At 44.2% G+C, this 12064-nt stretch overlaps 1 protein-coding gene and 1 non-coding gene across 8 annotated transcripts in view; one reads left to right on the forward strand and one right to left on the reverse strand.

The window, feature by feature from the left end:
- Positions 1-12064, reverse strand: part of ABCC4 (ATP binding cassette subfamily C member 4) — a 219616-nt gene that overhangs the window by 190992 nt on the left and 16560 nt on the right. The window contains exon 1 of one of the 7 annotated variants that reach the window (XM_036831957.1): positions 3821-4005. The exons of 5 other annotated variants lie outside the window; for them this stretch is intronic. Coding sequence is in view for 1 of the 2 variants with exons in the window: in XM_036831956.1 (XP_036687851.1) it covers positions 1355-1374 (20 nt within the window). In the remaining variant the exon portion in view is untranslated. Of the gene's footprint in view, positions 1-1354; positions 1835-3820; positions 4006-12064 lie in introns of those variants that run through there. One more of the 7 variants, XM_036831956.1, reaches the window with a different exon arrangement.
- Positions 10329-10401, forward strand: TRNAK-CUU. The gene has a single exon. It is a non-coding gene; the product is annotated as a tRNA-Lys (tRNA).

Raw genomic sequence — 12064 nt, forward strand, 5'->3', positions numbered from 1 at the left:
CCACAGCTATCATTAACAGACTATTTGTCTATATAAAATCTTGGCAAATATTTGCATCACCTCAGCCCTCAACATACTAGCAGTCCGGTGTTTATAAAGGTTTTGTAACCTTTTGTACACTGTGTTTGTCCAAAATTTGCAAGAAGCAGATGAGAACTTGGCAGTAACCCCATGATACTTTGAGACGCTCTGTTTTGCAGTGGAACCTCCTTGGGTCTAGGGTGAAGTTTACCTAACTTCATGTTCTTTTGCTATGCACGTAACAGACGTTGGGCACACAATGTATCAGGGCACAGAGTGTGACATGGCTTTGCATGAAACCAGAAGCGGGGAATGGGATTCCCTCCGCCTGCAATCACCATTAAACCAAAGCCTGGGAAACAGGCTGAACATCCAGGAAGCTCCGATCCTCCCCCTCACCCCCCAAGAACTCCCATCGCAAGCCTCTGCCCACTAACTCTAAGAAAGAGCCATCTGAAGGGGAATTCATGAGAAATCTAAATTACTGGATGAACTCAAAGAGGCGCAGGCTGCTTAATCTCAGGGACCAGAGACAACTTCCTTGGAAAAAACATTCTAGAGTTCAGGGCATCTAACTTATAATGTTTATGTACTTAGGAAAAACCTTTCACAGCCAGGGAAGAAAGCACCTTCCAGCCTGGCACTGTTGAAACTGCCACAAATTTCACAGTCAAACATGAAATCTAAATCAATCCCCTCTACCTTCAGTGGTCCCACGAGGCCACAGGCTGTCTTTACTGTTTTCATTTCCCCAAAGCACCTAATATATAATGCAAAGTATGTTCTGGGCAAACCTAAATACTTGCTACTTAACACAAAAACACACATATGCCTAATTTGTGACCCCATTTATTTTATGTCCCCAAAAAGGACAAGAAAAACAGATATTTTGCCACCCAAAAAAATCAGGAAGATGCATCTATTGCAATCATTTATCTCTAACTCGAAAACAATTTATTCAGAACAAGGTTCCTATTTATTTGGAATCTCCCCAAAACTTCCAAACTGTTTTTTCCCAAAGTCTCCACACAGCACAGTTCTAATTTTTAGACATTCTCTTTTTCTGATGATTCTTTCAGCATTGACAGTCTAGGGCTCCCTCAACACCGATGTGAATTTCAGGGTGCAAGTCCATCTTGCCCAGCCTCACTGTAGCTCTGTCAACTTGGCTTAGGCGTGAAGTCCTGAAGAGTATCCTCTGTTATTGCTTCCTTTTGTTCCTGGTCCCTTCCCTTGGGGTCATGACTCTTCAGGCCCACCGATCAGACTCAGTTGTGCCTTCGATTCCCCAGAGGATGTCATCGGAAATGCAGAAAGTTAAAATTAAACTCACCATGTTCGATGAGGCAGCATTTGGTGCGTTCCCTTCTGTTCCACTGAGAGAGTTGAGGACCCTAAGACTTTGGTATAGTACCACTGACCCTCTTGTTCTCTCCAATGCTTCTTGCAGCTGGCTCCAGGATTTTCTTAACAATCTGCTTCAGCTGTTCATGTTTCTGCCCAAACTTCTTTCTCCTCAGGCCTGGCCATCAGATTCTTCTGTATCATCACACAGCAAGGTGACTAATTTTTAAATATTTAAGGCCCCATAGGAACACTCTGACAAGAGACTTCAACCTCTGGCCTAGGTTGTCCTACAATTCACAATTATCTCTTGGCAAATGGTATGAGGTTTGAAGAGAAAGGGCAGTTGATGACACAGCTATGATTTTCCTCCAAGTAAACAGAATAACTAATAAAGTAGGTGAGCCTATTTTTTCATTTAATTTTTATGTCACCACCCTACATGATTAGGAGAAAAGGTAAAGGGTTAAAAAAAAAAAGTAATGATTTGAGTTCATTTTTTTTTTTTTAATAAGTGCATAGAGACCACACATCACTTTTTATTTATTTATTTATTTATTTTTGGCTGCATTGGGTCTTCGTTGCTGCGTGCAGGCTTTTCTCTCATTGCGGCGAGCGGGGGTTACTCTTCATTGTGGTGCGTGGGCTTCTCATTGCGGTGGCTTCTCTTGTTGCAGAGCACGGGCTCTAGGTGCCGTGGACTCAGTAGTTGTGGCTCGCAGGCTCAGTAGTTGTGGCTTGCAGGCTCTAGAGTGCAGGCTGAGTAGTTGTGGCGCACGGGCTTAGTTGCTCTGCGGCACGTGGGATCTTCCAGGACCAGGGCTCGAACCCGTGTCCCCTGCATTGGCGGGCGGATTCTTAACCACTGCACCACCGGAGAAGTCCTTGAGTTCATATTTCTGGTAATTATCCATGAACTAATAACTGAGAGATTGCTTCAGCTCCATAAACAAAACATAGAAGGCCCAACAGCCCTGAGGCAGAAGGCGTGATGGAAAAATCCCCAGTGCCCACGCTGGCTGTGAACATAAAACCACTCTTCCACACCAGGTCAGTCCTCCTTTATGACTATTCTGTCCATCTTTCTTCTAGGCAACTGTTTAGAGCTCTCAGCAGAGACTCCAGACCTGGAATGGGGAATTCTTTACATAATACTGAGAAGAGCTGTCCAAAATGATAATCCAGTTTAAAATGTAATAGGCTTTCTGCCTATTACTCAGAGTTCAGGGGGAAAAGCTAATTATAAATTATACACTTTCTATCTGGGCAATACTAAGTCACTAGGACAGACTTTCGGAAAATTCCAGCTAAACCAGTTCATTCTTTGAAGCATTAGGTCAATTATGAACATACCAACCCTCAGCTTGAATAGCTGCATATTCAGAAAGAACAAAAACATCTTGTGAAAAGCCTCTGTAAGTGGTCTGTTAAAGGGCTTATTTGATAGGAGACGAAACTCCCTAGTGAATCCTAGGACAGGCTAAAACAGCTTACTTAATAATTTTGGTACCTTCTCCATTTGCTTTAAAAAAAAAAAGTTTCCTATAAGCTTGCAGAGGCGGGAAAAAAGCAACTGAAAACAACACAAACAGGCTTTGTCAGCAAAGAGAATGCTTTGTAGGAGACACTTTAAGATGGCCTGTCACCTTGGCTCCAGGCTGTCCTGTTTCCCCACAGCCCTAAACCAGCCCCTGTGACCTGAATGCCATTTTCAAGGGAATCTGATTCCCTCTCACAAGCCTCTCTACTCCCCGCCCCTCATGGAGGTCACCTGCACCTCATCAGAAGGATGGAGGGACAGAGGTAAGAGAGACCACCCCACACACACCCCGCAAAGGGTTAAGAACAGTGAAAGGGCCCCAGGACCCTGCTGTGTAACCCAAGAGCAGAGGAAGGGCCGTTCCCTCTTTCTCCCTCCAAAGAGGCCAGAACCAAATGAGATCTTCCTCCCTCAATCCCCAGGGAAGCAGCCCCCAAACCACAGCATATGCATAACCCCTTTATTAATACAAAAGGATGCAACACACAAACCCACTTTTTTCACCAGGAATCTCAACAACAGGACTATAGGGAAACCGGAATCATAACATTAATTCGAATTAACGCTTACGCACCCATCGTGTAACAGGCACTTTTCTAGGTTCTAGACCTCAGATACAGTCTTTTTTATGGAGCTCACATTCGGGAAGGGAAGAAGGACGATAATCAAATTAAAAAGATAGGTCCAGAACAATGATAATGACCAGACGGAAAATAAAAAGAGGGAGACACGGCTGAGGGTGGGGGCAGCCACTTTAGATGGCGTGAGGAGGCCGAGCTCACTGAGGAGGCCAGGTGTGGACCAAGACTCGAAGGATGAGAGCAGGGTCCTCGTGTTCCAAGCAAAGAGAACAGGGAGTCAGAAGCCAAAGGCCTAAAGCACTCTCAGAAAAATCCCGAAATACTAAGTACTTGCCTCTAATTCAGCAGAGATCATAAAAGAATGTCCTGTAGAAGGGAGGGTATCGGCGAATCTGGGAGAGGTAGCTGGGCTTCAGGCAGGTCCCAGAGGAAAGCAGCAAAAGCAAACGTGGCTAAAATCTTCTCCCATCCACCCCACAAGGTTAATACTAATATGTTAAATTGGCAAATAAAGAAAGTGGCTTGGGGGAATTCCCTGGCCGTCCAGTGGTTGGGACTCAGCGCTTTCACAGCGGAGGGTGTGGGTTCAATCCCTCGTGGTGGAACTAAGGTCCCACAAGCCAAGTGGCGTGGCCAAATTTAAAAAAAAAAAAAGAAAAGAAGAGAAAAAAAGAGACTGGCTCAGATTGGAAATGGACCAAGATCGAGAAGACACCGCTGGTAATAAGCCAGGACAGTCACCACAGAGTTCAAACTCACTTACTAAACCCCACCTCAGACACAGTGTCCTTCCATCAGGGCTGAGAATCCAGCTTCCTCAGCCTCTGCAGAGCCCAAGGGCACAGGGAGCCACCAGGCCCCTCGGAGCCCTTAGCCCACTCTTCCTCCCAACCCACTACAAAAGCACTACAATCAGCTTGTCGTCTAAGCTAGCTAAGACAGTGAAGGTCTGGGTCAGCTGGGGGCCTGCCAGCCTCTCCACCCGACCCAGGACTTCCCTGGTGCCCGGCCGCTCACGGTCCCCTTGCCTCGGCTTCCTATTCAGCTGGCTCTCTCTGCCTGAGCTAAGCACCTTCACTGGCTAGACTAGCACACACCTTCAGGAGACCCCTTTAGGTACTGTCTCTCCAGTCCCAAGACTGTCAACATTCCCCCAGGTCCCACAACCGGCTGGGACCAAGCAACCCAGATGCCCACCCACCCAGCCTGCCAGATGCCACCTCCAGGAGGACATACTCTCCCTGTAGCTTTCACAGCCATCACTCTCATGTACATATCACAGGTCAGGGGTTATCTTAGGGGGATACCCGCTCAAGTGAGGATAATAATAGTAATAGGTTTTCACTAAACATTACTCTTGGTAAAACTTCAGCAAATACTAAAAAGTTTATTAGCATTACTCTGTCCACAGTTCCTGCCCATACTCCACGGCAGGGGGGAGGGGCACATTTTAAGGAAGATGACCTTAGCTCCATTAGAGTGATCATATTATTTATCACCCAACCTAAGATACTCCTAGGAGTAAAACGGGGTGCTGTTAATAATTACAATGCGATAAGTGATGTAAACCAGGACCATCCTGGGCAAACCAATAGGTGAGCCACCTGATACAGGCGAAAAGAAAAATTTTTTTAAAAAACAGACTTAGAGGCAGATTGGTTCAAGATAGCAGAGTAGAAGGATGTGTGCTCACTCCCTCTTGCAATAGCACTGGAATCACAACTAACTGCTGGACAGTCATCAACAGGAAGACACTGGAACTCACCGAAAAAAGATACCCCACATCCAAAGACAAAGGAGAAGCTGCAATGAGACAGTAGGAGGGGTGCAATCACAATAAAATCAAATCACAAACTGGAGAATGATTATACCACAGAAGTCCACCCACTGGAGTGAAGGTTCTGAGCCCTAGGTCAGGATTTCCAACCTGGGGCTCCGGCAACGGGAGGAGGAATTCCTAGAGAATCAGACTTTGAAGGCTAGCGGGATTTGATTGCAGGACTTCGACAGGTCTGGGGGAAAGAGACTCTACTCTTGGAGGGCACACACAAAGTCGCCTCAGGCCAAACAACCAAAAGGGAGGGAACCCAGCCCCACCCATCAGCAGACAAGCAGATTAAAGTTTTCCTGAGCTCTGCCCACCAGAGCAACACCCAGCTCTACCCACCACCAGTCCCTCCCATCAGGAAGCTTGCACAAGACTCTTAGATAGCCTCATCCACCAGAGGGCAGAAAGCAGAAGCTAGAAGAACTACAACCCTGCAGCCTGTGGAATGAAAACCACAATCACAGAAAGACAGACAAAATGGAAAGGCAGAGGACTATGTTCCAGATGAAGGAACAAGATAAAACCCCAGAAAAACAATGAAATGAAGTGGAGATAGGCAATCTTCCAGAAAAAGAATTCAGAATAATGATAGTGAAGATGATCCAGGACCTCGGAAAAAGAATGGAGGCAAAGATCGAGAAGATGCAAGAAATGTTTAACAAAAACCTAGAAGAATTAAAGAACAAACAAACACAGAGATGAACAATACAATAACTGAAATGAAAAATACACTAGAAGGAATCAGTAGCAGGATAACTGAGGCAGGAGAACAGATAAGTGACCTGGAAGACAGAATGGTGTAATTCACTGCCGTGGAACAGAATAAAGAAAAAAGAATGAAAAGAAATGAAGGCAGCCTAAGAGACCTCTGGGACAACATTAAACGCAACAACATTCGCATTATAGAGGGCCCAGAAGGAGAAAACAGAAAGGACCCGAGAAAATATTTGTAGAGATTATAGTCGAAAACTTCCCTAACATGGGAAAGGAAATAGCCACCCAAGTCCAGGAAGCACAGACACTCAGGGAGGATAAACCCAAGGAGAAACATGCCGAGACACACAGTAATCAAACTGACAAAAAATTAAAGACAAAGAAAAATTATTAAAAGCAACAAGGGAAAAATGACAAATAACATACAAGGGAACTCCCAGAAGGTTAACAGCTGATCTCTCAGCAGAAACTCTACAAGCCAGAAGGGAGTGGCATGATATATTTAAAGTGATGAAAGGGAAGAACCTATAACCAAGATTACTCTAGCCAACAAGGATCTCATTCAGATTCGACAGAGAAATCAAAAGCTTTACAGACAAGCAAAAGCTAAGAGAATTCAGTATCACCAAACCAGCTCTACAACAAAGGCTAAAGGAACTTCTCTAAGTGGGAAACACAAGAGAAGAAAAGGACCTGCAAAAACAACCCCAAAACAATTAAGAAAATGGTAATACGAACAAACATATCAATAATTACCTTAAATGTGAATGGATTAAATGCTCCAACCAAAAGACACAGGCTCACTGAATGGATACAAAAACAAGACCCGTATATATGCTCTCCACAAGAGACCCACTTCAGACCTAGGGACACATACAGACTGAAAGTGAGGGGATGGAAAAAGATATTCCATGCAAATGGAAAACAAAAGAAAGCTGATATAGCAATACTCACTTCAGATAAATAAGACTCTAAACTAAAGAATGTTACAGGAAACAAGGAAGGACACTACATAATGATCAAGGGATCAATTCAAGAAGAAGATATAACGATTACAAATATATATATGCACCCAACCTGGAAGAAATGGACGAATTCTTAGAAAGGTATAGCCTTCCAAGACTGAACCAGGAAGAAATAGAAAATATGAACAGACCAATCACAAGCACTTAAATTGAAACTGTGATTAAAAATCTTCCAACAAACAAAATCCAGGACCAGATGGCTTCCCAGGTGAATTCTATCAAATATTTAGAGAAGAGCTAACACCCATCCTTCTCAAACTCTTCCAAAAAATTGCAGAGGAAGGAACACTCCCAAACTCATTCTACGAGGCCACCATCACCCTGATACCAAAACCAGACAAAGATACTATAAAAAAAGAAAATTACAGGCCAATATCACTGATGAATATAGATGCAAAAATCCTCAACAAAATACTAGCAAACAGAATCCAACAACACATTAAAAGGATCATACACCATAATCAAGTGGGATTTATCCCAGGGATGCAAGGATTCTTCAATATACGCAAATCAATCAATGTGATACACCATATTAAAATGAAGAAGAAAAACCATATGATCATCTCAATTGAGGCAGAAAAAGCTTTCGACAAACTTCAACACGCATTTATGATAAAAACTCTCCAGAAAGTGAGCATAGAGGGAACCTACTTCAACATAATAAAGGGCATATATGACGAACGCACAGCAAACATCATTCTCAATGGTGGAAAACTGAAAGCATTTCCTCTAAGATCTGGAACAAGACAAGGATGTCCACTCTCACCACTATTATTCAACATATTTCTGGAAGTCCTAGCCACGGCAATCAGAGAAGAAAAAGAAATAAAAGGAATACAACTTGGAAAAGAAGAAGTAAAACTGTCACTGTTGGCAGATGACATGATACTATACATAGAGAATCCTAAAAATGCCACCAGAAAACTACTAGAGCTAATCAATGAATCTGGTAAAGCTGCAGGATACAAAATTAATGCACAGAAATCTCTTCGATTCCTATACACTAATGATGAAAAATCTGAAAGAGAAATTAAGGAAACACTCCCATTTACCATTGCCACAAAAAGAATAAAATACCTAGGAATAAACCTACCTAGGGAGACAAAAGACCTGTATGCAGAAAACTATAAGACACTGATGAAAGAAATTAAAGATGATACCAACAGATGCAGAGAGATACCATGTTCTTGGATTGGAAGAATCAACACTGTGAAAATGACTCTACTTCCCAAAGCAATCTACAGATTCAACGCAATCTCTATCAAATTACCAATGGCATTTTTTACAGAACTAGAACAAAAAATCTTAAAATTTATACGGAGACACAAAAGACCCTGAATAGCCAAAGCGGTCTTGAGGGAAAAAAACGGAGCTGGAGGAATCAGACTCCCTGACTTCAGTCTATACTACAAAGCTACAGTAATCAATACACTATGGTACTGGCACAAAAACAGAAACATAGATCAATGGAACAAGATAGAAAGCCCAGAGATAAACCCACACACCTATGGTCAACTAATCTATGACAAAGGAGGCAAGGCTATACAATGGAGAAAAGACAGTCTCTTCAATAAGTGGTGCTGGGAAAACTGGACAGCTACATGTAAAAGAATGAAATTAGGACTTCCCTAGTGGTGCAGTGGTTGAGAATCCGCCTGCCAATGCAGGGGACACGGGTTCGAGCCCTGGTCCGGGAAGATCCCACATGCCGCGGAGCAACTAAGCCCATGCACCACAACTACTGAGCCTGCGCTCTAGAGCCCACAAGCCACAACTACTGAAGCCCGCACGCCTAGAGCCCATGCTCTGCAGCAAGAGAAGCCACCGCAGCGAGAAGCCCACACACCACAATGAAGACCTAACGCAGCCAAAAAATAAATAATAAAATAAAATAATAAAATTGTAAAAAAGAAGAAAAAAGAATGAAATGAGAACACTCGCTAACACCATACACAAAAATAAACTCAAAATGGATTAAAGACCTAAATGTAAGACTGGACACTATAAAACTCTTAGAGGTAAACATAGGAAGAACGTCCTTTGACCTAAATCACAGCAAGATCTTTTTTGACCCACCTCGTAGAGTAATGGAAATAAAAACAAAAATAAATGGGACCTAATGAAACTTAAAGGCTTTTGCACAGCAAGAAACTATAAACAAGATGAAAAGACAACCCTCAGAATGGGAGAAAATATTTGCAAACGAATCATCGGACAAAGGATTAATCTCCAAAATATATAAACCGCTCATGCAGCTCAATATTAAAAAAAAGAGCAACCCAATCCAAAAATGGGCAGATGATCTAAATCGACATTTCTCCAAAGAAGACATACAGATGGCCAAGAGGCAAATGAAAAGCTGCTCAACATCCCTAATTATTAGAGAAATGCAAATTAAAACTAGAATGAGGTATTACCTCACACCAGTCAGAATGGCCATCATCAGAAAACCTACAAACAACAAATGCTGGAGAGGGTGTGGAGTAAAGGGAACCTTCTTGCACTGTTGGTGGGAATGTAAATAGATACAGCCACTATGGAGAACAGTATGGAGGTTCCTTAAAAAACTAAGAATAGAATTACCATATGACCCAGCAATCCCACTACTGGGCATATACCCAGAGAAAACCACAATTCAAAAAGACACATGCACCCCAATGTTCACTGCAGCACTGTTTACAATAGCCAGGTCACGCAAGCAAGCTAAATGCCCATCGACAGATGAATGGATAAAGAAGTTGTGGCACATATATACAATGGAATATTACTCAGCCATAAATAAAGAACGAAATTGGGTCACTTGTAGAGACGTGGATGGATCTAGAGTCTGTCACACAGAGTGAAGTAAGTCAGAAAGAGAAAAACAAATATCGTATATTAACGCATATATGTGGAATCTAGAAAAATGGTACAGATGAACCGGTTTGCAAGGCAGAACTAGAGACACAGATGTACAGAACAAATGTATGGACACCAAGAAGGGAAAGTGGGGCGGGGCAGGGGGGTGGTAGGATGAATTGGGAGGTTAGGATTGACATACATACACTATTATGTATAAACTAGGTAACTAATAAGAATCCGCTGTATAAAATAAATAAATAAAATTCAAAAAAATACTTAGTACAGCTCTACAACCTCAGGCAATGAAAAGTTTTACTATTAATCTGATTTCATATCAAATCAAGGTATGGTTTTTTCCCCTTTTTTGGGGGGAAGAGCAGGAGGGAGGCTGCTAGACCAAATCATTTCCTTCCAAAATAAAAAGATGCAGGAATTCCCTGGCGGTCCAGTGGTTAGGACTCTGCACTCTTACTGCAGAGGGCCTGGGTTCAATCCCTGGTCAGGGAACTAAGATCCCAGAAGCTGCGTCACCCGGCCAAAAAAATAAATAAAATAAATAAACAAAATTTAAAACAAAAACAAAGTAAAAAATGCAAGCGCAACAACACTAGGATCCTGGCCTGTCAGAAGACCAGGATATAAAGAACACAAACCCTTTTGTCTACAATCAAGCCAAATGCTAAAGTCCATCGGGAATCAGGGGACACTTCAGAAATAAAGACTAGGGGCTTCCCTGGTGGCGCAGTGGTTGAGAATCCGCCTGCCAGTGCAGGGGACACGGGTTCGAGCCCTGGTCTGGGAAGATCCCACGTGCCGCGGAGCAACTGGGCCCGTGAGCCACAATTACTGAGCCTGCGCGTTTGGAGCCTGTGCTCCGCAACAAGAGAGGCCGTGATAGTGAGAGGCCCACGCACCGCGATGAAGAGTGGCCCCCGCTTGCCACAACTAGAGAAAGCCCTCGCACAGAAACGAAGACCCAACACAGCCATAAATAAATTAATTAATTAATTTTTAAAAAATAAAAAATAAATTTAATAAATAAATAAATAAATAAAAAATTTAAAAAAAGACGTTTAAAAAAAAAAGAAATAAAGACTGGACTTGGACATAAACGCCAGATTGCTAAACCTAGCAAAGAAGCCATCATTTGTAGTGCGATATGCTTTTGGAGGTGCACTTCTTAAGGGATTTAAAAAAAGAGAATTTCTGCACAAACTAAGGTAAAATGTAGTTTTACCAGCACCACCTGGTTCTATTCTGAGATCCCACCAGCTCCTCAAGCTCAGTGTAAGTCTTCCTCCTCCTCCTCTGCCTTCCAAGGACCTCTGGCACCGGACTTGCAACATCTGAATACCACCCCCTCCCCATTTACAAAGTTGTGGGCACAAAACTGTTTGACCTCTCCGCACCTGAGTTTCCTCAGCTGGAGGCAAGGAACGCGGCTGCCCTTGGCCGGGCTTTTACAAACGTTAGCCATGGTTGCGGTAGCAGTGCACCTGGCATTACGGGAATTTGCTTAAGGCCGGGAAGTATTCCGCAGAGCCCGGGCGGGGCGGGTCCTGGAGCGCTCAGCGTGGCTGCGCAGAGGATGCGCCTCTTGCTTTGGAGAGCGGAGAGCGAGGGCAGCTGAGAGGCGGATGGAGGCGCGCCTGGTAACCCTCAGTCCCCGCCTTCAAAGACCACCCAGCGTCACTGCACATGGTTTTCTGTGGAACTCAGTAGACGGGGCCAACTTTCTGAGGACGGAGGGGAGGGGAGCAGAGAGAAAAATAAAGCAGAGAACACCGGAGAAGGCAGGACCAGGAGGCAGAAAGAGGCCCGAGGGAGGGAGCCCAGAGGCGGCAGGAAGCGTGGAGTGAGACCTCAGGCCAGCGGCGGCGCTGCGTGCTTCCTGCCCCCGGAAGGCAGGACTCGGCGGCCTCACTCAGGTCCACCTTCTCCACCACGCTCGGCGCCGTGGGTCCTTCCACGCACGGGGCGCTGCAGCGGCGCTCATGTGCACCTCTTAGGGCCTTGAAATCCTTGCCAGGAACGCAGCCTAAACATGTGAGAGGGAGGAAACCGCACAGTGGCTTTAAACCACAGCGGCTCTGTCTGCGTGACCCTGCGCGGCGTTTTCTTCAACCTGCCTGGGCCAGGGGTTCGCCTGTCACCAGCTTCTCAGAGTAAT

This window comes from Balaenoptera musculus, chromosome 18 (genome assembly GCF_009873245.2).
Source record: "Balaenoptera musculus isolate JJ_BM4_2016_0621 chromosome 18, mBalMus1.pri.v3, whole genome shotgun sequence".
Taxonomy (NCBI): Eukaryota; Metazoa; Chordata; class Mammalia; order Artiodactyla; family Balaenopteridae; genus Balaenoptera; species Balaenoptera musculus.